The sequence below is a fragment of the Podarcis filfolensis genome (assembly GCF_964270895.1).
Source record: "Podarcis filfolensis genome assembly, chromosome: 14".
Lineage (NCBI taxonomy): Eukaryota > Metazoa > Chordata > Lepidosauria > Squamata > Lacertidae > Podarcis > Podarcis filfolensis.
This window is the reverse complement of record NC_139616.1, coordinates 8,791,132-8,815,931: the sequence shown is the minus strand read 5'-3', so window position 1 is coordinate 8,815,931 and position 24,800 is coordinate 8,791,132. Positions and strand designations below refer to the sequence as shown.

The following is a 24,800-nucleotide window of genomic DNA, read 5'->3' as shown; positions in this document are numbered from 1 at the left end:
TACAAGACTTCCTGTCCTGCTGCCTTCTGTGTTGAGGACAGAAGGTAGAAGCATAGAATCATGTAGGTCATCTGCTTAAGCTTCCTGCTCTATGCAGGAAATCCAGAGCTACAGTATTCTCAACAGATGGCTGTCCAACCTTGGCTTGAAGACCTTCAACCTTTTAGGCAAATTATTCCATTATCCAATTGCTCTTACCGTGAACACATCTGTCTGTAGCTTTCCTTTTGGGAATTATAGGGACAGAACTATTTATTCATGTATGCAACTACAGCGGCAAGAATGTTACTTGCCCCAAAATGGAAAGATGAAGAAGTCCCAGCGAAAGAAGAATGGATACAAAAACTTATGGAATATGCAGAAATGGTGAACCTTACTGGAAAAATAAGAAATTAAGATAATAAACTTGTTAAAAAAGAATGGAAATGGTTTGTGGAATACAGTGGTACCTCTAGTTACAAACTTAATTTGTTCCGGAGGTCCGTTCTTAACCTGAAACTGTTCTTAACTAGAGGCGTGCTTTCACTAATGGGGCCTCTTGTTGCTGCTGTGCCGCCGGCACTTGATTTCTGTTCTCATCCTGGGGCAAAGTTCTCACATCGAGGTAACTCTTCCAGGTTAGTGGAGTTTGTAACCTGAAGCGTTTGTAACCTGAGGCGTTTGTAACTTAAGGTACCACTGTATCTATAAATAAACTGTAAACAGATAAGAATGTTGGCAGGATTGTTGCAATAACCTGCAGTTTTATAAGAGTATATATTTAAAGTAGATGAATAAATGAGTAAATTAAATTAATTTGGAATATGCAGAAAATATAAAAAAATAATTTAAGGAACTGCAGAAAGAGGATCAAGGAAGCTGAGTTTTGAAATGTTAAAATGATTGTAAAATTATTGAAATGTATAAAATTGAAAATAATAAATAAAAGAAAAGCAGGAAAAGAATCTGTCTCTCTTTGCACACATATCTTGGCCTGTATAACTTCTGATCCTTAAAGCCAACAATACTTTTCACTACCCATATATTGTGGCCTGCTAGAGCAGTTGGCAATCCCAAAACTTTTGCAGGCATGTTGATGTGGTGTGATATCTGAAGAAACTGGGCAGGTGGCAGAACTTACCCAAATGCTTTGCAAAGGTTGGATCCATAAATGCAATCAAGGCTCTAAGCATGATCAGGTTTTTCTCCACCCCAACGTTCATAATGCAGCTATTCTCCTGGAAAACAAGAATCCTGGGCTGTGAAAATATTCAAAGGAGCATGATGAAACCAGATGGTGCGGGCTGGCTGCGTCCTGATCTTGCATAGGTCAGTCCACATGATGGGAATAAGTCCTCCCCAAGACACCCAGGAAACCGAAATATATAGTTGTTCCAGGGACACATTTGTACTCTGCCCAGACCTGTATGGGAGAAGTCCCTATTGTGGATATCTAGCAAAATGCTGGATGTGCTAGCTTCTGTTCCCCAGCACAGAATGCAGAACAGGCACTCCTGTGCCTCTGCTTCAACAGAAAGTCCTTTGCCTCATTGCTCCAAGAGATTGTAACTGGAGATGTGCATTGCCCCGTGTCTTCTATTTTGTTTTATAAAGAAAATCTCCAGCATTTATTTGGAATTCAGAGACCTTCCTACATCAAGCAAATGCACTCTTTAAAAAGACTTCCACCCCAAGCTTCCCATCCATCAGGACCCACAAGATGGCTTAACAAATATATAAATGAGTTAGAGTACATGAACCTTGTTGTATCAGAATACATGTCTATCGATAGGATCCAGCTTGCTGTTTCACACAGTGGCTTGGCTTGTGGAAGTCCACAAGCAGGGTATAAGCACAATTGCCTTGCTGCTCATCAACATACTGGTATTAAGTGGGATACTGTCTTCAAATAGCTGAAGGGTGGCTGTTGTTGTTATTAGAACTGATATACGGAGGCAGTTCACAAGCAATAAAAGCACACAGCCAAATAATGAGTATCAAACCAATTATAAAAATACAGCTACCTGTAATTAAAATAAATAGTAAAACAACCACATTAAAACATCTATAATTAAAATACATTAACAAAGAAGCCAATTAAAATACATAGTAAAGAAGCCTATTAAAACAGTGTAACAGCAAAAACCACAATCAAAGCCAGGAATTCCAGCCAGGAGGTCAGGAGAATGCTTGTGTAAACATGCGTATTCAAGAGCCGGTGGAATGCCAATACTGATGGGGCCTCTCATATTTCAGTATGCAGTAGAAGATGGAATGGACTTATTATCAGCTGTTCCAGGACTAGAACTGAGGAGTAGAACTGGCTAGGAAGTCGTTTTCAGCAAATCTTCCTAATAGTAAGAGCTTTCTACCAGGGGAATGGATTGCATTAAGTGGGGATGGGGGCTCCCCATTGGTGCAAGCATTTAAACAGAGGCTGGATAGTCATCTCTCAGGGATTCTGTAGAATCCTGCACTGCAGACCATGCATTGAGCGGAGGGTTGAGTACAAATTCCAAAGTCCCTACCAGCTCTAAAGTGTTTTGATTCTGGAGACTGTGTGGACCCATAATGGCTAACAGTACCTGATAGAAACCATATCTCTGAATACCAGTTGCTGGAGATCACAAGTGGAGAAACCCCTGTTGCACCTGGGCCCTGCTTGTGGGCTTTCCAGAAGGTTACAACAGAATCCTGGACTAGATCCAGCAGCACTCTTCTTGTGTTCTTACCAGCTGTTGTAGGGTTGGTGAGAAGCAAGGAGAAAGGTCTTCTGCACAACAGCATACAGACTGCGGAACTCTGCCGCCAAGCGCACTATCACTGATGGTCTTTACAGAATGTACTTTTCAGCAAGCATTTAGCATTCTGTTTGAGTCTTTAGTCTCCCTGCTGTATTCTGATTTCTTCTGCTGGTGAGTTCTTTTATGGGCTCCATTCTGATTTTTGCACATTTCTCGAATAGTTAAAAATATTGCAACCTGCTTTGGACGCTTCTTCTTGCAAAGGCAAGGTGCAAATCAATCAACCAACCAACCAATCAACCAACTAACTTACTGTTTTTTGGAGGAAGAACTGGAAGAGCCAGTAGATCTCATGCTCCTTCTCCACAAGTAGGCGGAAAAGCAAAAGCATCTCATGGAAGCCTTGCTGATATTCTGCCAGAGAGCAGAAAGAGTGTGGGATGGGGAGATACAGATGAAACGTTCTGCCCATCACTCTTGTTCTATAATTATTCTAGTTCCCCATTTTTCTAACCAGATAATTCATTGTTACAGCTTGTCCCCAGTTACAACCCACACGCAAGCACCACTGATGTGGTGCCTCTTATTGTCCTTCCAGGCCAGAGGACACTGCTGTACCAGCCTCCTTTGATTCTGAAGACTTCCTCCCAGGAGAGCCCACATCACTCCCATGCCACAAGTGTGGGATAACCAGTCTCATATAACCAACAAGCTTAAGTCTAATTAATGCATGAAGGGGTTAAGACCATAGAGTAAGCTGTCCTGCCAACAAGCTTAAGTCTAATTAATGCATGAAGGGGTTAAGACCATAGAGTAAGCTGTCCTGCCAGACTTAGCCCAGGTCAACCAACCAGGAAATTTTAAACTAAGGGTATGGTAGCCTTAAAAACAAAACAAAAAAATCAACAGTCTACCATGAGACAAGTAGGAAATATAATTGTATTTAAACAACAACTGCATATGCCAGAAATCTGGTCTGGGGAAAATGGGAGGAAAACCAGAAAAAACTAAAATAGCGTGGGTTGGGAATGGCATCAGAATTAACCTCTACAAAGGCCAGATATGATGGGATTTTCTGTTCATCTACTTACCAGCTTTCACATTGCACACATAGTTCAGCAGAAGGATCTTTTCCAGCTGGCTTTTGTCTACAAGTGTGTTGCCCTGTGCATCTTTAATGTAAAGCCTCTGAACATCAGATTCTGTGGGAAAAGAAATGGCCACATGAAGCTATTGCCACAAACCAAGCCAGAGTACAAGGAGAGAAAGGTGCTGCAACCCCTCTGAGTGATATTGCCAGCTTGCTGCAAGCAAAGACCTGGATTCAATCTCAACCATTCTAATTTATGCTGTAGTAGATGCCAGTGAGCCAGGCAGTACATTCACTTGCTGATTGGTCTCACAGCATGCATTAAAACATCTCATTTGCACATTAGTATCTCCTCTTTCTCCTTCTAATTCATTCCAACAGTCTCCTTTTAATCTTTGGATCTTTTCATGAATGTCACCTACTGTTAATTTCAGTAATGGCCCCAGGGTATTTTGTTTTTTGTTTGTGGGGTAGGGCAAGCTTCTCTCAGTGCCCCCCTTTTTTTGAGTGCCCTCCCTGCTGTTGCAATTGCTCAGGAGGCTCCCAGATTGACAATGGACCCAAGTGAGGTGTGGGTCTTGGTAGGTTCCATACACCTCCAACTCCAAATGCCCATATATTGACTAGGTTTTAGTACATTCTCCAGTCATTATGCACAATCCCCAACCAGGGCTTGGGGTAATATGCATATATTGACTGAATTTTGTTCCTCATCTGGCCATTATGTATGACCTCCAACAGGCTTTGGGGAATGACACATCTCAACTGCATTTTGTGCATTCTCTGGGCAATATGCACACTCATCAGCCAGAATGCACAGTCTCTAAGAAACATGGTCTTTTCTATTTCTTTTTCAGAAGTGTGAAATTTGTACTCCCTAAACTGCATCTAGCCCACTGTACAATCTGTGTCTCAGTCAGCTGAACAGCCCAAGAGGGACTGCAGGGAGAATCTGGCCTTAGGTCCCCCACCTCTGGACTGTTGCACTGAGAAGGAACAGCAGAATCAATGGCACTGGCTCTGCCTCTGCTGACATGGGCCACTCTGGACCCACCAGCACAATGCATAGCTGTCAACTTTTCCCTTTTTTTAAGGAAAATTCCCTTATTCCAAATAGGATTCCTCACAAGAAAAGGGAAAAGTTGACAGCTATGCACAATGTCAAAGGCAGAATCATAGGAGTTCTACACGATGGTGTAGAGATCTTAGTCAAGTGGCATGCCTACTCATGTTCAGCTGAAACGAAAACATACCTTTTGAAATTAACAAATAAACTTTACCTTGAAAAATAAAAACTAGCTCTTCCTCCTCCTTTCATGTGCACCACAAAGCATCCCCTCATCCCCAGGGCTGGATTTAGGTTTGATGAGGCCCTAAGCTACTGAAGGTAATGGGGCCCTTTATATGTCCAGCTGTCTTTTGTCAACAACAAATTGTCGTTGTTTTTGCGTGTTGAATATATCCTATACGGTAATTGATGGACCTAATAGGTATCTAATGCCATTTGCACATAACAAAATATGTATTTTATCAAAGTAATTGTTGAACTGAAATACAATTAAGAAGAAGTGTATTAATAGTGGAATACAATTAAGAAGAAGTATATTAATAGTGAAATAATTATTAAGCTCTAACTTAAAATGATTTTTTATTCATAACAAACTTAATAATGCAAACACATGCAACCAGTCCATGCAGAATGTAGGTACCCTATATATAGAAATGAGCAAAGCAGTGATATTTTAGGGAGCAGGCTAGCAGGCGGGGCCCATTACTTACATCACAGGCACCTACACAACACAAAACACTGTTGCTGTATGTAGGTTTTACTTTATTTGTTTTTATCTTATATTTTGGAAATGTACATCCAGGTTTTTTCCCCGTTAAATTTTTATGGGCCCCCAAGAGAGTCGGTCCCTAAGCTATAGCTTGTTTAGCTTATATGTAAATCCGGCACTGCTCATCCCCACAGACTGCTGTCCATGAAAGGTGTTGAGTAGAGCTCTGATAGAGACAGAGCCATGAGACAGAGATAGATTTAGGGAGAAGAAAAAGGCTGGAATGGATCTGCGGCTACTGCAACCAGAAGTCCTTCTCCCTTACTGCTACGGTTGAAGCTGATCGCCCTACTGCCACTTCCAGTGACAGACACAGGCAAAAGCTGCAGATTCATTCCAGATCCATTCCAGCTGGGTTGCAACTCTCTACTCCCTCCTCACCATGATTCCCAGTTAGTCAGTTTGATTAAAAAAAACCACACATTAGTGCATGGCTATGTTATGTATGTTATGTATGTTATGTATGTTGGGACGCGGGTGGTGCTGTGGGTTAAACCACAGAGCCTAGGACTGGCGAGCAGAAGGCTGGTGGTTCGAATCCCCATCACGGGGTGAGCTCCCGTTGCTTCGTCCCTGCTCCTGCCCACCTAGCAGTTCGAAAGCATGTCAAAGTGCAAGTAGATAAATAGGTACCGCTCTGGCGGGAAGGTAAACGGCGTTTCTGTGTGCTGCTCTGGTTTGCCAGAAGCAGCTTAGTCATGCTGGCCACATGACCCGGTAGCTGTACGCTGGCTCCCTCGGCCAATAAAGCGAGATGAGTGCCGCAACCCCAGAGTTGGTCACGACTGGACCTAATGGTCAGGGGTCCCTTTACCCTTTACGTATGTTATGTATGGGATGCGGGTGGCGCTATGGGTTAAACCACAGAGCCTAGGACTTGCCAATCAGAAGGTTGGCAGTTCAAATCCCCGCGACGGGGTGAGCTCCCATTGCTCGGTCCCTGCTCCTGCCCACCTAGCAGTTCAAAAACACATCAAAGTGCAAGTAGATAAATAGGTACCTCTCCGGCGGGAAGGTAAACGGTGTTTCCGTGTGCTGCTCTTGTTCGCCAGAAGCGGCTTAGTCATGCTGGCCACATGACCCAGAAAAACTGTCTGCAGACAAACGTCAGCTCCCTCGGTCAATAAAGCAAGATGAGCGCCGCAATCCCAGAGTCAGCCACGACTGGACCTAATGGTCAGGGGTCCCTTTACCTTTATATGTTAGCAACCAATAGAGTTGCTGTCTTTCTCAGAAGAGCAAGAGAAGTGAAAACCGCTCATTTATGTATGCTAATTCATCCACACATCTAGAGGTTAAAGAGTTCATAGTCAAGTGAAGAAACTGATTGTAAAAAGGGGGAGATCTAAAATAAAAGGCAGTGAGGCGATTTAAAACAAGACAGGAAATTTCAAAAATCTAATGGTGAAGGTGAGATGTCTTGAAACCCCGAGTGCCCTTGAAGTGCGCATCGTTGAGGAACTGCTATCTAACACGTTATCTTTTTCTATAAAAGTGGGAAATGATTTCATTTTAGACCAATTCCTGGGAGAACGAAGGGCAGTAATAAAGGGGAACATTTCCCTGGGTATGTGACCTGCTTAAGGAATCCTCTGCCGAGATGGAATATCTATTACCTCTGAAGGTCCCGCCTGGGTCCCACCTAAGCTGTAAATCTTTCTCTAGGCTCACTTGGCCAGATTTATGACCATTACATTGATTTGTAACATTAATTCTGCGGTATCGTTTAATATTCTTTTTGTTATACAAGTGGGAGACGCTTGCATGGGAATCTGAATATAATCACAATAATCACTTACGTGCTGCCTTCCTGTCATTTGTGAGAAAATATACTCTTTGGTGCTTTTGTGGCCTTGGACTTTGGGAACATCATTTTCTAACTCTGACCCCATCTGCACTATGCATTTAAAGCAGTACCACACCAATTTAAACAGTCATGGCTTACCCCAACAAAGCCTGGGAGCTGAGAGGAGACCCCTATTTCCCTTACAGAGCTACAATTCCCTGGGAAGAGGGGATTGACTGTCAAACAACTCTGAGAACTGTGGTTTTGTGAGAAGACTAGTCTCCTAACCGCTCTCAGCACCCTGAACGAACTGCAGTTCCCAGGGTTTATTGGGGCGGGGGAGCCATGCTTGTTTAAAGTGGTATAATACTGCTTTAAATGCACAGTGTAGGTGGAGCCTCCCTCTTATCTCACATATGTGTGCATTAAAAAGGTAAAGGTAAAGGGACCCCTGACCATTTGGTCCAGTCATAGATGACTCTGGGGTTGCGGTGCTCATCTTGCTTTACTGGCCGAGGGAGCCAGCATACAGCTTCCGGGTCATGTGGCCAGCATGACTAAGCTGCTTCTGGCGAACCAGAGCAGCGCACAGAAACACCGTTTACCTTCCTGCCGGAGTGGTACCTATTTATCTACTTGCACTTTGACATGCTTTCGAACTGCTAGGTGGGCAGGAGCAGGGACCGAGCAACGGGAGCTCACCCCATCGATCGGCAAGCCCTAGGATCAGTGCTTTAGACCACAGTGCCACCCGCGTCCCTTATGTGTGCATTACATTTGTATAATTACATTTTGTTAACCCTTTCCTGCCCCTTAACAAGCTCAGGGTGCTCTATTTCAGGTATGGGCAAGCGAAACAGCCTTATGCACACAAAACAATGAAGGAGAAGTAGCCCAAGAGTGACGGAGAAAAGAAACAAAGCCACACTGCTGATACTCATGTGCGAAATATCATTTGAGCAGCAGCCACATGTTTTGAACACTGTAGGAACACAGCAAGTTGTGTTATACTGAGTCAGATCATTGCTCCATCTAGCTCAGTAATGACTACAGCAACCGGTAGCAGGGGTCTCTCTCAGCCCCACTGAGATTGACCCTGGGACCTTCTGCAAGACACAATCGCTCCTTTGCAAATTTGGCAATACTATATTTGTATTAAAGTATTTGTAGCAGAGCTCCAATGATTTAAGGTATTGGGGAACACTGGTCTTCAACTAGTTGGTCACGTCTGATCAAAGGTGGGTCACATCAGGAGCTCAACCACCAGGCAAATATAGGGTGAAGGTTTCAGAAAGGAGTCCTGGGTCTGAAAAGGTTGAACATATCTGTTTTAGAAGAACCATACTGGATGAACAAGATACAATTTGGAAAAATCAAACAATTGGCTTTCGGGGGATCTACAGCTGCCAGCTACAAGAAATTATCCATTTTGTTTCTGATGAAGTATGAAATTGGATGCAATCCAGCAGATCTCATGTAATATTTGAAGTGTTTGAAACCATCATTCATGTGTGTGTGTGTGTGTGTATGTTCATGTCATATGTAGTCTTAAACTGTTCTTTGTAAATCACTTTTTATGCTTATCAATTGCTTTTTGAGATTCCTGTGACCTTACTTCTTGTATTCTCAAACTTATTCACAATTTTTAAAAATTGTTTTTATCTAAACAGATTTTTATTTCAAAATTTCATTTCAATAACCCAGTCCAGAGGAGTGGCTAAGCCAAACAATGGCTAAGCCATGGCTGTTTGGACAATGTGCTAAGCCAAACTGTGGGTTAGCGCACAAAAAGGCAATGGGAGGACTCGAGAAACAGCAACTTAGTCATAACTCTGGGAGACCACACATTCGTACTAAGCCATGAAAACTAAGACAAAGTGTGTTCCTGTGGTGATGGAAACCACTGAATCTGCAATGAAGATGACTTCACCATGAACACAGAAAGGATTCTCTTCTCTCCATAGTTTCGCAGTGGTGTGCTGATGGTGAAAAGAATTATCAGACCACTCAGAGGTAATGGTGATTCAGTAACACAATTCTTCACTACTAATAGGGCTGTAATCCTGTAGAAACGAGGTCTCTTTTCAAGCCAGAGACAAACAATCATGGTGGTGGTGGTGAGCCTGTGGCCCTCCAGATGTTGTCAGACTCCAAACCCGTCAGTCCCAGCCAGCATGGCCAATGGTTAGGGATGTGAGTTGCACTGCAAAACATCGAGATGGCCCCATGGCAGCTGCCCCAGGATTAGGTGGTTGGAGGTGGCCAGAGATACTTTCCAATTTAACAGACCTTTCTTAGAAAGCTTTCAAAACAAAGACAAGGGTAAATAAAAGCATGTTTATGCTAGACCTACAAGAGATGTGGCTGGGGAAGGGCCATAGTTCAGTGGTAGAATCTGTACTTTGTCTAGGGGTCAGTCTCCAGCAGCTCCAGTTAGAAAGGTTCAGATAGCAGGTCATGAGAAAGACCTCTGCCAAAGAGTTGCTGCCAGTCAAATAACATCATCATCATCATCATCATCAATTTATTATCTATACCCCACCCATCTGGCTGGGTTTCCCCAGCCACTCTGGGCAGCTCCCAACAGAATATTAAAAACACGATAAAACATTGGGCTAAATTTGGGGTAGGCAAAGGATGCCTGCCATATCTTGCTGACCACAACTCCCATCATCCCTGACTATTGGCTGAGGCTGATGGGATTTGGAGTTCAACAACATCTGGATTGTAGAGCATCATGTTCATTACCCCCAGCCTAGATGGAGCAATGGTTTAACCTAGGATCAGTCAGTTTCCTAATGCCCATTGATTGCATTTAAGCCACCTAGTTAAAACCCAGATACCATTTATTGTGAAAGCTCCCTTCATTTTGACTGCTGCCTTCCTGACTACTCACTGATGATGTTTCGCACCTCCATGAAATCCCTGTGCTCAGTCTCCAGGAGAGGTTGGATCTTTTCACACATGTTGCACAAAGATTCGTAACTTTTCCTGCAAGGAAGGGAGGAAATAGTCACTGCACAGAACAGAATATAAGCCAGTGCCCTCTGGTGGACCCCTCCTCTGTTTGAATTTCCTACACTGCCCAGACTGAAGTGATGTTGTGGGGGCATTGTGGGGATATTAAAAAGGCTGCCACTGTCAGCCAGACCTGCAGCTGGGACTTCTGCCACTGCCTTGGTGAATTAAGTGCTGCCACTGGGCTTGCTTGTTCCTTCATCTGTTTTCCCAAGACACACTTCTTTGTGCTCCTGTGGGCAAAGGCAGCAGCAGGGGCAGAACAGGAAGCTGGACGATCATCATAGGTGCATCTCTTCCCCCCAGTGCCTTAAAACTTTTAAAAGCAGACACATTCCTCCCCTGTACAAAGGTCTGTTAAAATGAATGCGGCACTTCTTAGGAAAGGAGTCGAGCTGGATGCTTTAGTCGAGATCGCTGCATTGCAGGCAGTTGTATTGCAGGGTCCCTTCGCAATTCTACGATTCTGTGATTCTAACTCAGCACACTCTCTGATTTTATTGCTCATGGGATATTTTGGATTTTTGTTGATATGAAGTTCTTTTGAGGACTGCCCCAAGCTCATATGTGCAGCAGTGGCTGGTGCCCATTGGTTGGTGGGGCAGAAGGCAGGGAGACCAATGGTAAGTGGAACCAGATCCAAGGACAGGCAGAGCCACACCCTGATTGGCTGTGGGTAAGAAGACAGGCTGGTGGGCATGGCTGAGGGAAGAGTGAGACATTGCTCCATTTGCCCTAATGGACCAATCTGTGCTACGTGTGTGTGTGTGTTTGTGTGTGTGTGTGTGTGTGTGTGTGTGTGTGGTGGGGGAGAACAGACCTGTTTCATGTTCTTACTGTCATCTAAGACAGGACTCTATACAAGAACTTTATAGTCTCCTTCCTGGGAGGAGACAACAGCCACAGGAAGCTCCTGCCTCCACCCAGCCACAACTAAGTCTAGTGCCATCTAGTGACTAAACTGTATATTGACATTATCCACATACCGCCTCATGCTGTCAACTGTCAGTCTCTCGTCACAGGAACTCCTCCAGGAGTAATAGCCTGTGAGAAACTTCCATGCTTCTGATCTCACAGAGGGATCCAAACCCTGCAACAACAACAAAGGAGGGGGTGAGGCAAAAAAAAAAGGTGTGTCAGGCAGCTTACTCATCCATCTCCCTCACCCCCCACCAACCACAAGGGTCTATAGCAGGCATCCCCAAACTTGGCCCTCCAGGTGTTTTGGGACTACAACTCCCATCATCCCTAGCTAACAGGACCAGTGGTCAGGGTTGATGGGAATTGTAGTCCCAAAACATCTGGAGGGCTGAGTTTGGGGGTGCCTGGTCTATAGTCTGGGCAAGAAGTGAATGGCTATGTAAGAAGCTGAATCCTGATAAGACAGAGGTGCTGTGGTTGAGGTAGCTCCCGTGTCAAAAAATTAGGTGGGTGACCTATCCTGGGAGGGCTTGCATTCCCCCTGAAGGAACAGCTTCATAGTCTGAGACTACAGCTGGATCCCCCCATTTCACTGGGATGAAATGTCAGAGAATTCCAACGAAAACAGAAACAGGAGCAGAAATTGTCAATGTTCATTTCTTATCCTTTATTTGGAATATAAACCAACCCAGCCAATACACTGGATATTCACTGTTGTTGCGTTCAGTCTGCAAATGATTACATCCTGCCCACCCTTTGCATTGTGTTTCCTTTGCACTGGCATGAATGAGTTGGAATAATAAAATAACAATGTAAATTATGTCGTGTAAATTGCATCATAGCAGACGGTGAAAAAAGAACGTCCTTTCCAGTGAGAGGTGAACTGCAATGGAATGGAAACAGTGCTGCATGTGAATAAATGCTGGAATGGAAAATGATGCCTTCTTGCATTCATAGCCTCAACAGCTTAGCTGTGTTTTGATGCCGGCAGAAACTAACCAATAGAATACTTTCACCCAAAGCCAAATTAAAAGCGCTAGAGAATAATTAAACCCAGTATTTTGTCCCGTTCCTCTTTCGAACGGAGGGTCACCAAACAGTCTCTCACCCTGTTTTTCCTCCCTCCTCTTCCAAGTCTAAAGGCGCTCACTATCTTAAAATCTTTATCCAGCTCCAAATTCCAAAATTTCTCAAATTCCTGTGAAAGATAGTCGTTCAAATTATCTTTCTCAAGTTCTGGCACCGCTCTGATCCTCAGGTTTGTCTGCCTCTCTCTCAATTCAACCATAGACAATAAGGCCTGGTGGTCCCCAATCTGTTTACGTATTGGTTTGATTTCTCCCTCCACAGCCACAGCATTTTCTTTTGCCTCCTCGGCTTTTTCTTTTGCCTCCTCGGCTATTTTCCTGGTAGTCGCAGATTCCTCCAACAGTTTTTCTATAGCTTTAGTATTTGAGTTGATGCTAGCTGTGTTCCCTTTAATTTCAGCTGACTGATCAGAGACCTGCTTACTTAGGCCTTCCAATTTTTCATAAATTTTGTTCAACACAGATGTAAATTCCCCTTCTGAGGCCATTCCTTTTAACTCAGATTGCCCTGCGTCTTCCTCCTGAGTCGCAGGGGGGCCAGGCACAGATGCTCTGCGTTGCTGGGAAGCTAAGGTGGACTGTTGCACTTTGACCTTAGCTCTTGTTGCTCTTTGTTCAGTCATTCCCCCTTATCTTCCGTCAAGGTCAATTCCCAGAGTCAAGCCTTGCAATGGAAAGTCCCCAAAGTTAGTAATGGAAAATTCCCCCAGTCAGATACTGACTTCAGTAGTCCTCTAGGGGGACACAGTAACCGCCATTGGATTCTCAGTAGCCAAATTGTTATTGTCAGTAGCCAAGTCTTTTTGTAACTTTCCGTGTCCCCTCTTTAATTAAAACTAAGTATCCAGTTAAAAGGAGACTCTGAATGTGTCTCCTTGCAGAGTTAGAGCTTAGATATTTACAGTATCCATAGTCAATGCGAGCTCAAATGTAGCAGTCCTCATTAATCTGACAGTCCGTTCCCAGGGAGTCCGAAAGAAAAAACTATTAAGTTCCCAGAAGATCCCCAGAAGAAATACAGTCACTTTCTTAACTTCCCCCCTCTCCTCTAATGGGGGAGTTCTTTCTTTTGATGCTTGGAATTAAAATTTTACGGTCCACTTTGAAGTACTAGCGTAAAAAGGTCTTTGCTTTGATCTTTTACAAAACGGAAAGGCGGACTTCCTGTTTGCACCTTTCCGCTTCGGAGCCCAAATTCGCTTATTTTTACTCTTCAAATCCGAAATTCTTAAATTCCCCTACTCACGGATGTTCTCTTTAGAGCCGAATTTCACAGGAAAAAGGTCAGCGCTCTCCGGCAACAGCTACGCGGCTTCGCTCCATAGACGCAGCAATCGACCCGTAGCACTGCGCCGCTCCCGCTGCACATCGGAACCCCTTACGGGGCTCCCTTGCTAAAACGGGGGGCGCAAAAGGTGCCTGCTGGGTCCCACGCTCGCAGGCTCTTTCTGCCTGCGATTTCAAATTGGGTCCCCGCTTTGCCGTAGCGGAACAGACCCACTTTCTACGGAGCTTCTCCTCCTGCTCAGAAGGAGACCGCCATTGCCGTTGGCGCCGCCTCCGGAAGTTTTAATTCCTTTATTTGGAATATAAACCAACCCAGCCAATACACTGGATATTCACTGTTGTTGCGTTCAGTCTGCAAATGATTACATCCTGCCCACCCTTTGCATTGTGTTTCCTTTGCACTGGCATGAATGAGTTGGAATAATAAAATAACAATGTAAATTATGTCGTGTAAATTGCATTATAGCAGACGGTGAAAAAAGAACGTCCTTTCCAGTGAGAGGTGAACTGCAATGGAATGGAAACAGTGCTGCATGTGAATAAATGCTGGAATGGAAAATGATGCCTTCTTGCATTCATAGCCTCAACAGCTTAGCTGTGTTTTGATGCCGGCAGAAACTAACCAATAGAATACTTTCACCCAAAGCCAAATTAAAAGCGCTAGAGAATAATTAAACTTGAGTAAGCAATCAGTGGCAATCAAACTGCTTTTCCAGGTAGAAAAGCAACAAGTTCAGAGGTTGAGAATAAGCACTCTCCAAGTCCCAAAGACAGATGCTGTGGTTTAGATGAGAAGGGGAAAGGATGCAGATGTGGAATAACTTGGCAATTTTGATAAAATTACACGAGAGACAAATGGGATCTGCCAAGGTCATGGCACTGGCTAAATTTATCAAGGCAAAGACTAACATTTATGACAGACTGTGGAGCTCTTGAGGGGGGAGAGAGAACATTTTCACAGCTCTCTTCAGAAGTGCTAGGTTTCCCTGGGTTCATCTGGGCTTTGGTGGCTGTCTCCTTCCCTCCAATGAAGGTAGAAAAGCACTTCTCACCAACTGAATAAACAACTTTAGAACATGTAGACTGCTTGAAAAACCCCTTGCATGATGGGTGAAACTAATTTGCCAAAGACGTAATAGGGAGATGCAAAATGTTCAAGCTTTTCATCGGATTAATTGGTAGATGGATTGGTTGGAAATTACACTGTTGGATCTCCCATCATTCCTGGCCATTGGCTTATGCTGGTTGGGCTTTATGGGAGCTGAAGTCCAACAACATCTAGAAGGCACTTGCTTGGAAGCACGTCTCACTGTTTTTAATGTGAATTATTTCAAGGCAATGTGTAGAGGGTTGGATTGCAAAGGTTTTGACCACAGCTATGGTTCTCCAGATGCTGTTGGAATTCAGCCCCATGAGCCACAACCAGGGGTCATGGGCAGAGATGACAGGAGCTGAAGGAGTTCAACAACCATCCATGGTGTTCTCTCTCTCTCTTTATTATCTTTTCTGTTTTACCATTTAAAATACCCATTGAAACATCCTTAAAATCTCAATGACTTCCCTTCTTATCTTTCCATGGTTCATTTTACATATCTTAAATCCCTGCATATTTTACAAAAACTAAACCATTCAGTATTCCATTATTACATCCATCAAACCTTATTTACACAAATTGTACACAATTTCCCCCCATGTATTCAATAAACATTTTCTAATCTTCTCTAAACGTATGTTCTTCTTGTTCTCTTATTCTTTATGTTAAATTTGTGAGTTCTGCATATTCTGTCAGCTTAATTTGCCACTCTTCTTTGGTTGGGACCTCGCTCGTTTTCCATTTTTGGGCTAACAAAACATGGGCCACAGTAGTGGCATACATAAACAATCTTTTTTGACACCTGTGAATTTCTGTCTGGATTATCCCCACAAAAAGGACTCTGTTTGTTGTTGTTTTTTGGGGGGTTTTTTTGGAAATGTACTTTTAAACATTTTTTTTCAATTCATTATGGATTATTTCCTAATACTCTTTTACCCTTTTACAAGTCCACCACATGTGAAAGAACCATCCATGGTTTAAACTGTGTGCCTGTGGACAAGACTCATGCTGCTTAAAACGTTTGTGGAGCGCCTGCATGATGATTTCTCATATTTCCAAAGTTTAGACAAGGGGTCAGCAAACTTTTTCAGCAGGGGGCTGGTCCACTGTCCCTCAGACCTTGTGGGGGGCCGGACTATATTTTGAAAAAATAATAACGAACGAATTCCTATGCCCCACAAATAACCCAGAGATGCATTTTAAATAAAATCACACATTCTACTCATGTAAAAACACTAGGCAGGCCCCACAAATAACCCAGAGATGCATTCTAAATAAAAGGACACATTCTACTCATGTAAAAACACACTGATTGGCAGACCATCCGCGGGCCGGATTTAGAAGGCGATTGGGCCGCATCCAGCCCCCGGGCCTTAGTTTGCCTACCCATAGTTTAGACTATGAGTGCCATAGTTTATGTAGGCAAAACAGTATCACCCATGAACAAGAGAGAAATCTCTACAGGCTTCAGGAAACCAAGGGCTTTTTTGAAGTAGAAAGAAACATTACTGTGCCAGGGGGAACATAAGGGGAGGGGAACTCCTCCCCCCAAAACTCAAGTCTAATTAGGAATGAGCATACTCAGTGGGCAAGGAATGTTGAGTGACTGTTGGGGTGGGGAAGAAAATGTGGTCGGGGGAAATGGGAGGGAATGGCAGGAATCCTAAAAAAGGACCACTCCACACGGCAACATTTTGTTGCTGCTCCCATATGTTATTTAGTTGGTTTAAAGCCTAGCTGTTTAATCCAAGTTTAATTGGTTGGCAGCTCTGCAACACTGATGATTATCATCCCCCAAGGTGGATTTCTCCAGTTCTCTCTAGGTTCTGCTGGAACGCCAGTGAACGGAAAATCCTTCTGACCCCAAACCCACATCTGCTGGGCAAGACCGCTTCCATTGCCACGAAAAGAAACTTCCCTGGAGAAGAATCCTTTTCCGAAGCTGCCGGGGCTTCCGATTACCATGGCAACCTCACCTTGGCTCTGGAGATGTGCTAAATGAGCTAGTGGAAGGAAAGTCACAAATCTTTCACATGTATTAGATGCTCATAGACAGCTTAGTCCCACTCGGCCATTCAGGGATGTAGAAACAAGGCCATCGTGTCCTTGCCCCAGTGATGCCTCTAAAAGGCTTATTTCCCCTCCTTATAGAAAAAAATCTGAAGCGATGAATCATGTAACAATACTCCCAGGAAACCACTCCACTCTCCCATGTCAGCTTCATTATATTTTTTACCTTCCTTCTGAGTATTATTCTGAATGTTTGCAAAATAAATATAAATAAATAAATGCAGGGCTGTAGCAGGCTAAGGGGGTATTTGTGTGTGCTTTGGGAGTCTGCTTTACTGAGCACAACTTGGTTGGTTGGTCCAAGTCTGGTTTAAAGATCAAGAACCTGAAGAAGACAGAGTAGTACAGGCCTTGAGTGTGACTGAGCAGTCCAACAATTAGAGATGGAGAAATCTGACAGTTGCAGTTCTCCGCGGTTCACATTTTCCCAGTCTTAAATGTTAAGAGTAATTGTTTAATTGACATTGAAATGGGAACTGTGTTTGAATGTGTATTGCTGAAGGTTTAACACGGAAAATTCCACTGAATCTAAGAAGAGCTCTCTGGGAACCTTATCAGTTACTAATAAACTGTTAATGTATCTGCTCTGCTACCTCTCACGTGGTGCTTAACTTTAGATCATGTGAGAGGGTTCTTCAGTTGCAAATTGTCATTTTGAAGAGTGTTTCTTTCTTTGAAAGCCACCGAAGACAAAGGTGTGCTAATGAAGTCTCTCCTGAAGACAAAACAGCTCCAGGCTAATGGAGGTTGGGTGGAGAGACAGACCTTTGATTTTAGGTCTGTTTGGAGTTATTTCAAATTTGTAAGAAAATGAACCTGTGCTAGATATGCACATGATTCAATGGGGAGTGTGACTTTTTTTAATCCTAGCTTTCCTTCAAGAAAGTCAACACTGTGTACATGGTTCCCCCCTTTATCCTCCTCCTAACAGCCCTGTGTGGGTGGCTGAGAGAATGTGACGGGCCCAAGGTCACCCAGTGAGAGCTTCATTGCTGAGTGGGGATTTCAACCCAGGCCTTCCCGGCTGTAGTTCAACATGCTAACCGATGCCCCATATTGACCCAGAGTAAAAACACCATCAGCATTGCAAGGGAACATTTAAAGGGTGGATCTAATATTGCATGTAAAAAATGGCAAATGATAGCAACAAGCATGAGAATGGAAACTGCCTCAGTCTGTATACATTGCACATACGAAACTGCCGTCTTGTATCTTTATTTATTTAGAAGATTTATAAACTACTTAGGTAAAGGGGGACCCCTGACCATTAGGTCCAGTCGTGACCAACTCTGGGGTTGCAGCGCTCATTTCGCTTTACTGGCCGAGGGAGCTGACGTACAGCTTCCGGGTCATGTGGCCAGCATGACTAAGCCGCTTCTGGCGAACCAGGGCAGCACACGGAAACGCCGTTTACCTTCCCGCTGGAGCGGTACCTATTTATTTATTTGCACTTTGATGTGCTTTCGAACTGCTAGGTTCGAAACGGGAGCTCACCCCGTCGCAGAGATTCGAACCGCTGACCTTCTGATCGACAAGTCCTAGGCTCTGTGCTTTAACCCACAGCGCCACTCGCGTCCACTTACTTGATAAAAAAAAGCTCTCCAAGTGATGTGCAAATAAAATGAGAAATGAAACACAACTAAGCCCACAGTGCAAATAAAAAACACCACACACACACACACATTACAAGCAAAGGTTCCCAGCTACCACTCACCCTCTCCAGGATTTTGGCTGAAATGAACTCTCTTGACTTGAGTAACTGGCCGCTCTCATCAAAATAACTTTGCCATTCTGAACTGTCAATCGGCAATTTCTTCATACTCTGGAAACAAAGTCAAAGGATTGCTGTTCACCAGGATGCAATGCAAAAGGACTTCAGGATATCCCACTCCATGGTGTGGATACCAAACAGGTAGGGATGCAGATATTGGGAGAAGGTGTGTACAGTTACATTCTTTCCTTTTTAAAAATAATATTTTATTGAGTTTTCCAATTTAATAATCCAATAAAAACCACAGTATGACATTCAAAAATACAATACAATCAAAAAAAGAAAAGAAAAAAAGCCAAATATATTGCCGAATTATATATCCTTAGGTGACTTCCCATGCCCTGAATTTCACAGAATGCTAATAATCTAATATCACATTGCATTTCTTAATTAGTCTTAATTAGTCAATAAACCATTCCATTGTTAATCCTCCACCTAGTTTTCATTTAAGTTTGCAACCACTGGTCTATTCAAACTTTCATCTTCATAGTTCTGGTGAAATATTTTCCCCTAATATTGTCCGCTTCCAGCAATTCCGTTTTTGGTTTCTGCCAACCGGAGCCATAATACGCCAGCTGTCCAGAATACCCCTCCATAGTCTCGCACCATCTCCCAACATACTGGTATTTCTGCAAGGACAAAGTAACTCCAATCTAATATTTTTTACTTCCTTCCACCGAGGAAACAGCAGCAGTGTTCTTTTCAAACTTACTTGCGTGTTTCAAATCGTTGCCTTTCGGGGGAGGTTTACCCAGTAAAACTGCAAATACATATATATCAAAAGAGAATAAAAAAGGCTCACCTTCCCCTGGGGTGTACAGCCACCTTCTAATCATACAATTAAAGTGCTATGATGCCACTTTAAAAAGTCACAGCTTCCGACAAATAAATCTGAGAGATGCAGTTTAAGGGTGTTGAGAGTCGCTAGGAGACTCCCCATAGTCTTGCACAGAGCTACAGTTCCCAGAGTGGGTGAGCAATGCCAGAGGTAGCTCTGTGTGGGGAATAGGGGTCATTGTGGGAAATTAAAATGGCAGCTCCCCATTGTTCCTAGCATTTCAATTTCTCGCAGTGCCTTGGAGCAATGCTACATTGGGGACACTGCAGAATTAAAATGGTATTTCACCACCCAGGGTTAATTCATGGTCCCACATGTTGCCATTGCCTGAGGATGCCGCTGGGAGGTACTGGCACTGAAGACAGCAATTATATGTCACGGAAAGAAGGGTTTGGACAAAAATTCTTAGTATGAGAAGGATGATAAGAGAGTGTGAAGTATTAGAAGGTGATCTGCATTGGTGGCCCTGTGTCCTACTTAACAGAGGACAGTTATCTGTGTGAAAGAGTTCTCTATTTGTTTTGCAGCTGTTGTATTGCAATTTTTTAAATTATTGATTCAGTGCATTAAAACCCAAATATAAATAAATAAATGGTTTCTAACAGACTGAGATAAACACAATTAAAAGACATGACCTGGCATTTATATCCTTTTCAGAAGGAATCTGTTAAATTAACAAATATTCAAACACACACAGGCATTTTATGCCCATTTGTTTTTAGCACTTGCTTTTATCAGTATTTTTTATTTTAATGAATATTTGAATTGTTCTTTGTAAACTGCTTAGAGGCTTCCTGTGGAGTATGTGGCATAGGCTTCTGTTAAATAAAACCATATCAAATTAGGGCAGGTAAAATACAGATTTAAAACCTACAGTGTAAAACCTGACAGGGGACTTACTGTACTTATTCAGCTATAACTTGTGTAGATGCATATAAAATTCACAAATGCAAATTGTATGCCAATTTGTGTCCACTTTTTGTGGCAATTCATATGTGGCTACACAAACCATTCTTGCCCTGAGCATTGCTTTAAATCCTTCCACAGGGTGATCCTCACCATTCATTGACTGATCTATTGGTATTGCAAAAGCTTTCAGCGTTCCAAATGGGCCGTGTCATTTTCTACAGTGTACTGCAAAACTGTCAAAGAAGAAGTTTGCTGTGGAGTCGAATAATAGCCTCAAATATATTTTATTCCCCATGTGGTTTAATGTCTATATGAAGCCTCTGAGTGGAGTCATCCAGAGTTTGGGAGTATGTTGTCAGTAGTGTGCTGATGACACACAACTCGGCTTCTCCGTTACATCTGCAGGTGAGGCAGTAGAAGTCCTGGACTGCTGTCTTGCCTCAGGTAGTGGACTGAATGAGAGCCAACAAACTGAAACTCAATTCAAATAAGACAGAGGCACTGTTAGTAGGTGGTTCCTTAGACCGGATTGTCAGGGACTGGGCAGAGGAGGAATGGCAGAGACCGCCTCCCCATCCTGACCCTTCCAGGGAGGAGGAGGATGAAGACAGTATAGATTGACAACAGGGGTTTGAGGTAGCTCAGAGGGAGATGAGGGGGAAAGTTGGGAAATCATGGGAGAGCCAGAACAAAACCCAGCTCACACGTTGTCATTAGAAAGCATCCCAGACCCTCCATCTCCCAGAACTTGGCGAGCCTTAAAAGTAGGAGAGCAAAGGGCTCAAAGGCAGAGGGCATGTAGCAGCACCCATAGATGAGATGGTGAGAATGACGAACAAGGAAGTGGGGGAGAAGACGGGTGGAGATTCATTCGGGACAACGCCATTATCCAAGAGGCTGGGTTCTATAGCCTCTCCCTGTAAGACTGAAATAAAAAAGGGTGGTAATAAATTTTTCCTTGTCTTTATACTTTCCTGGGCAACCATCCGGAAGCCGCTGACAGCATCCTGACAAGATGGATGGTAGGTTTCCTGCTCTTGAGGGGGTTACACTCCCTCTTAAGGAGAAGGTACATATCTTGAGTGTGGCCCTGGATCCAATACTGTCACTAGAGGCCCAAGTGGCCTCAGTGGCATGGAGTGCCTTCTGTCAGCTTCAGCTGGTGGCCCAGCTACGCCCCTATCTGGACAGAGATAGCCTAACCTCTGTGGCCTACGCTCTGGTAACCTCTAGGTTGTATTACTGCAGTGTGCTATATGTGGGGCTGCCTCTGAGGATGGTTCAGAAACTGCAGCTGCTGCAAATTTTGACAGCCAGGTTGCTCAACAGAGCAACATGGTTTGAACATATCACACTGATCCTGGCCTGACTGCATTGGCTGCCAATTAGTTTCCAGGCCCAATTCAAAGAGCCGGTGCTACTATAAAGGCTTACATGGCTCAGGACCTCAATACCTTAAGGACTGCCTCTTTCTATATGAACTAACCAGGACCCTGCGCTTGTCATCCAAGATTTGGAGGGTGACAGCACGAGAATGGGCCTTTTCTGTGGCGGCTGCCCATCTATGGAATGCTCTCCCCAGAGAGGCTGTTCTGGTGCCATAATTACCTCTTTTTAGGTGCCAGGTGAAAACATTCCTCTTTACCCAGCTCTTCAGCCATTAAATAATCTATGGCTTGTTAAATGTGGTGTGGAGGGCCTGTTATTATTATTATTATTGTTATTATTATTATTATTATTATTGTATTATGCTGTATTATGTGTATTATGCTGTATAAATTATGAACTTAATTTTGTACACTCCGCTGGGATGTTTGGATAAAGGATGGTATATAAATCAATCAATCAATCAATCAATCAATCAAAAAAACAAACAAAAAACAATTAAAATGTTTATATGATAGCTCTGAGGTTTTATTACAATCAAATAGTATATAAATGTTGTGTGCATATATATCTCTTCTCACTTCCTTCTCAAATTGTACATTTTCCAATTGGGACACCTGAGCTGGGATATTTGTACTTAGGTTTAGTTACAAGCTTCAAGACTGAATGTGTAATTAGTTACAAACAACCTGATGAGAGGGACTGAGGAAATAAAATCAATGACATCGGGCAGAGGGGGCCATTTAAGCAAATCTCATCAGAATCACAGAAGCTCTGTGGCCTATGGAATTGAAAAAGAAATTATGGGATTTTCAAGGCACAGGAATCTCTTCGGGTTGAAAAATCATTGACAGGGAAATTGAGAGCTGGCCAAAGTCTGCTAGGGGAAAATGCTACATTTATACCTACTGATAACTTGATAGCCTTGGGTATTTGCAAGGCTTCCCATGATGACAATGCAAATCCAACAGGTGAGCACACAAATAGGAGGGGGGGGGGTGTCAACGCCAAACAGGAAGCCCTTGCTGGCACCATCACCATTACATATACTTGCACTGAGTCGGAATGCTGGTCCATTTGGCTTATTATGGTTTACACCATGGGTAGACAACATCTTGCTGGGCATCACTGGCCAATGGCCAGGGAAGTTTCTCTTGATGTTTACCCAAAATATGCTTCCCTGCCATTCCCACCCCTTGGTTCCATCTGCAGCACCACAGAACACAGCTTGATCCATCTTCTTGCATGACACCCCTTCAGATATTTGAAGACAGTTATCATGCCTTATCCTGATTTTCCCTTCACCAGCTCTTCCAATTGGTCCTCATTATGCTAATGGAGGGGAACTCACCAGTAGAGTTGAGATAGAAGCCCTGAGTCCTACAATATTTTCTTCAGAGGACGTTGGGCCTTCAACCTTTTCTGCAGAAACCCCTTTCTGCATTGTCCCACAAAAATAGTCTTATATCACTCCAAACCAAACAGATTTGAATTCCCTTTACACTTCTTAGAGAAGCCAAAGGCTCCCTTGATCTTCTCCTCTGTCTTTCCATAAAACGAATGAGACTCATGGAGATGAAGTCAACTGTTTTCCCCTGCAGAACTGAAAGTGGTTACCATAGTAGCATGAGGTCACAGAGGCATGAGGTCACTGGATGAAGAAAGGATTTGCAGAATGGATGTTCTCTCAAGGGGCAAGGGCATTTGGAGATACTTAGTGTGAGAGATGTTTCTATATTTCTAGAATGGGGTTGGGAAACCTGTGGCCTGATGTTGCTTGACTTCAGCTCTCACCATCCCTGACCACTGACTATGTTGGCTGGGGCTAATGGGAAATGGAGTCTAATAACACCTGGATGGCCACAGGTTACCCATCTCTGCTCTAGAAAATGGGCAGAAGTGGCTTACTGGTGGGATGAGGTGGGTCACGGTCCTTAAGACAAACTAGCTGGTGTAACATCAACCCTACCTCCACCAGGGGCAAAGCCTTCTGCAGGCTTGCTTTACCTGGTTGATGGTGACTGATGCTTTTGCACATGCAGAGAGTGTGTATCTTGGGCATGTTGAGTTGTACAAGTGGGCCCTGCAACAAAATGTTAGAGGGTTCCTGTCCCAGCTTGTCATGTCATCTTCCAAGATTCCCTCCCCCCAACACACACACAGCATTGCATGGCAACCAAGAATGCTCAGTCTTCATGAATCTGCTATCTTTCTTTTCTTTCAATGGAGTGCCCTTTAGGTTTTCTCTCCTAAAATTGTTTCCATACTTCTGCAAACATTGAGGATGCACACCCTACAATCACACAGATTTGGTTTGTAGCCTTTTGCTTTTCAGTTTCACCCACAATCCTCTTGCCACTCTTCACCTGAGTATATTTTAGAATCCTGTCTTTGCTCTGAGATCAGGTTCATTGCTGCTGGATCCTTGCGAGTCTCCTGGATGTAGGTATCAATAGATATTCCAGCAGATATGCACGTGTGAGAGGCAGTATGCCGCTGAATAGTAGTTGCTGAGAATAGCAGCCACTGCACTCAGGTTCTGATCACATGCCTCCCACTAGCACCTGGTTGGCCACTAGATGGGCCATTGGCTTAATCCAGCAGAGTCATCTTATGTTCTTATGGATCATAGAATAGTCTATAGTGACTCGCTTCCTTTGGAAACTGGTAAAAATGGCAACATGGGTAAGTACAGATTGTGCGTGAGTTGTGGTCCACACATCCCTATTTGTGTGCCCTTTGGTTGCCACGTCTATTGAGGATACTGACACAAAGGTAAATGTTAATACTTTGCAAAAGGGATTCAAGTGCAAAGCAGGAAATTTAGATTCGTGCAATTGAAGTCTTGTTGGCGCTGTGGGTTAAACCACAGAGGCTAGGACTTGCTGATCAGAAGGTCGCGGTTTGAATCCCTATGACGGGGTGAGCTCCCGTTGCTTGGTCCCTGCTCCTGCCAACCTAGCAGTTCGAAAGCACATCAAA

General features: G+C 43.6%; 1 protein-coding gene across 1 annotated transcript in view; it reads right to left on the bottom strand.

The window, feature by feature from the left end:
* The window catches only part of TBC1D21 (TBC1 domain family member 21), a 36,866-nt gene extending 13,425 nt beyond the window's left edge, over window positions 1-23,441 (bottom strand). Inside the window, exons 1-7 of the mRNA XM_083586928.1 lie at window positions 23,170-23,441; window positions 18,629-18,736; window positions 11,442-11,545; window positions 10,334-10,428; window positions 3,815-3,925; window positions 3,037-3,137; window positions 1,121-1,217 (exon numbers count right to left, since the gene is read on the bottom strand). Coding sequence (XP_083443054.1) covers window positions 1,121-1,217; window positions 3,037-3,137; window positions 3,815-3,925; window positions 10,334-10,428; window positions 11,442-11,545; window positions 18,629-18,736; window positions 23,170-23,262 — 709 coding nt within the window. The 5' untranslated portion in view covers window positions 23,263-23,441. The remainder of the gene's footprint in view (window positions 1-1,120; window positions 1,218-3,036; window positions 3,138-3,814; window positions 3,926-10,333; window positions 10,429-11,441; window positions 11,546-18,628; window positions 18,737-23,169) is intronic.
* Between the last annotated feature and the right edge of the window lie 1,359 nt (window positions 23,442-24,800).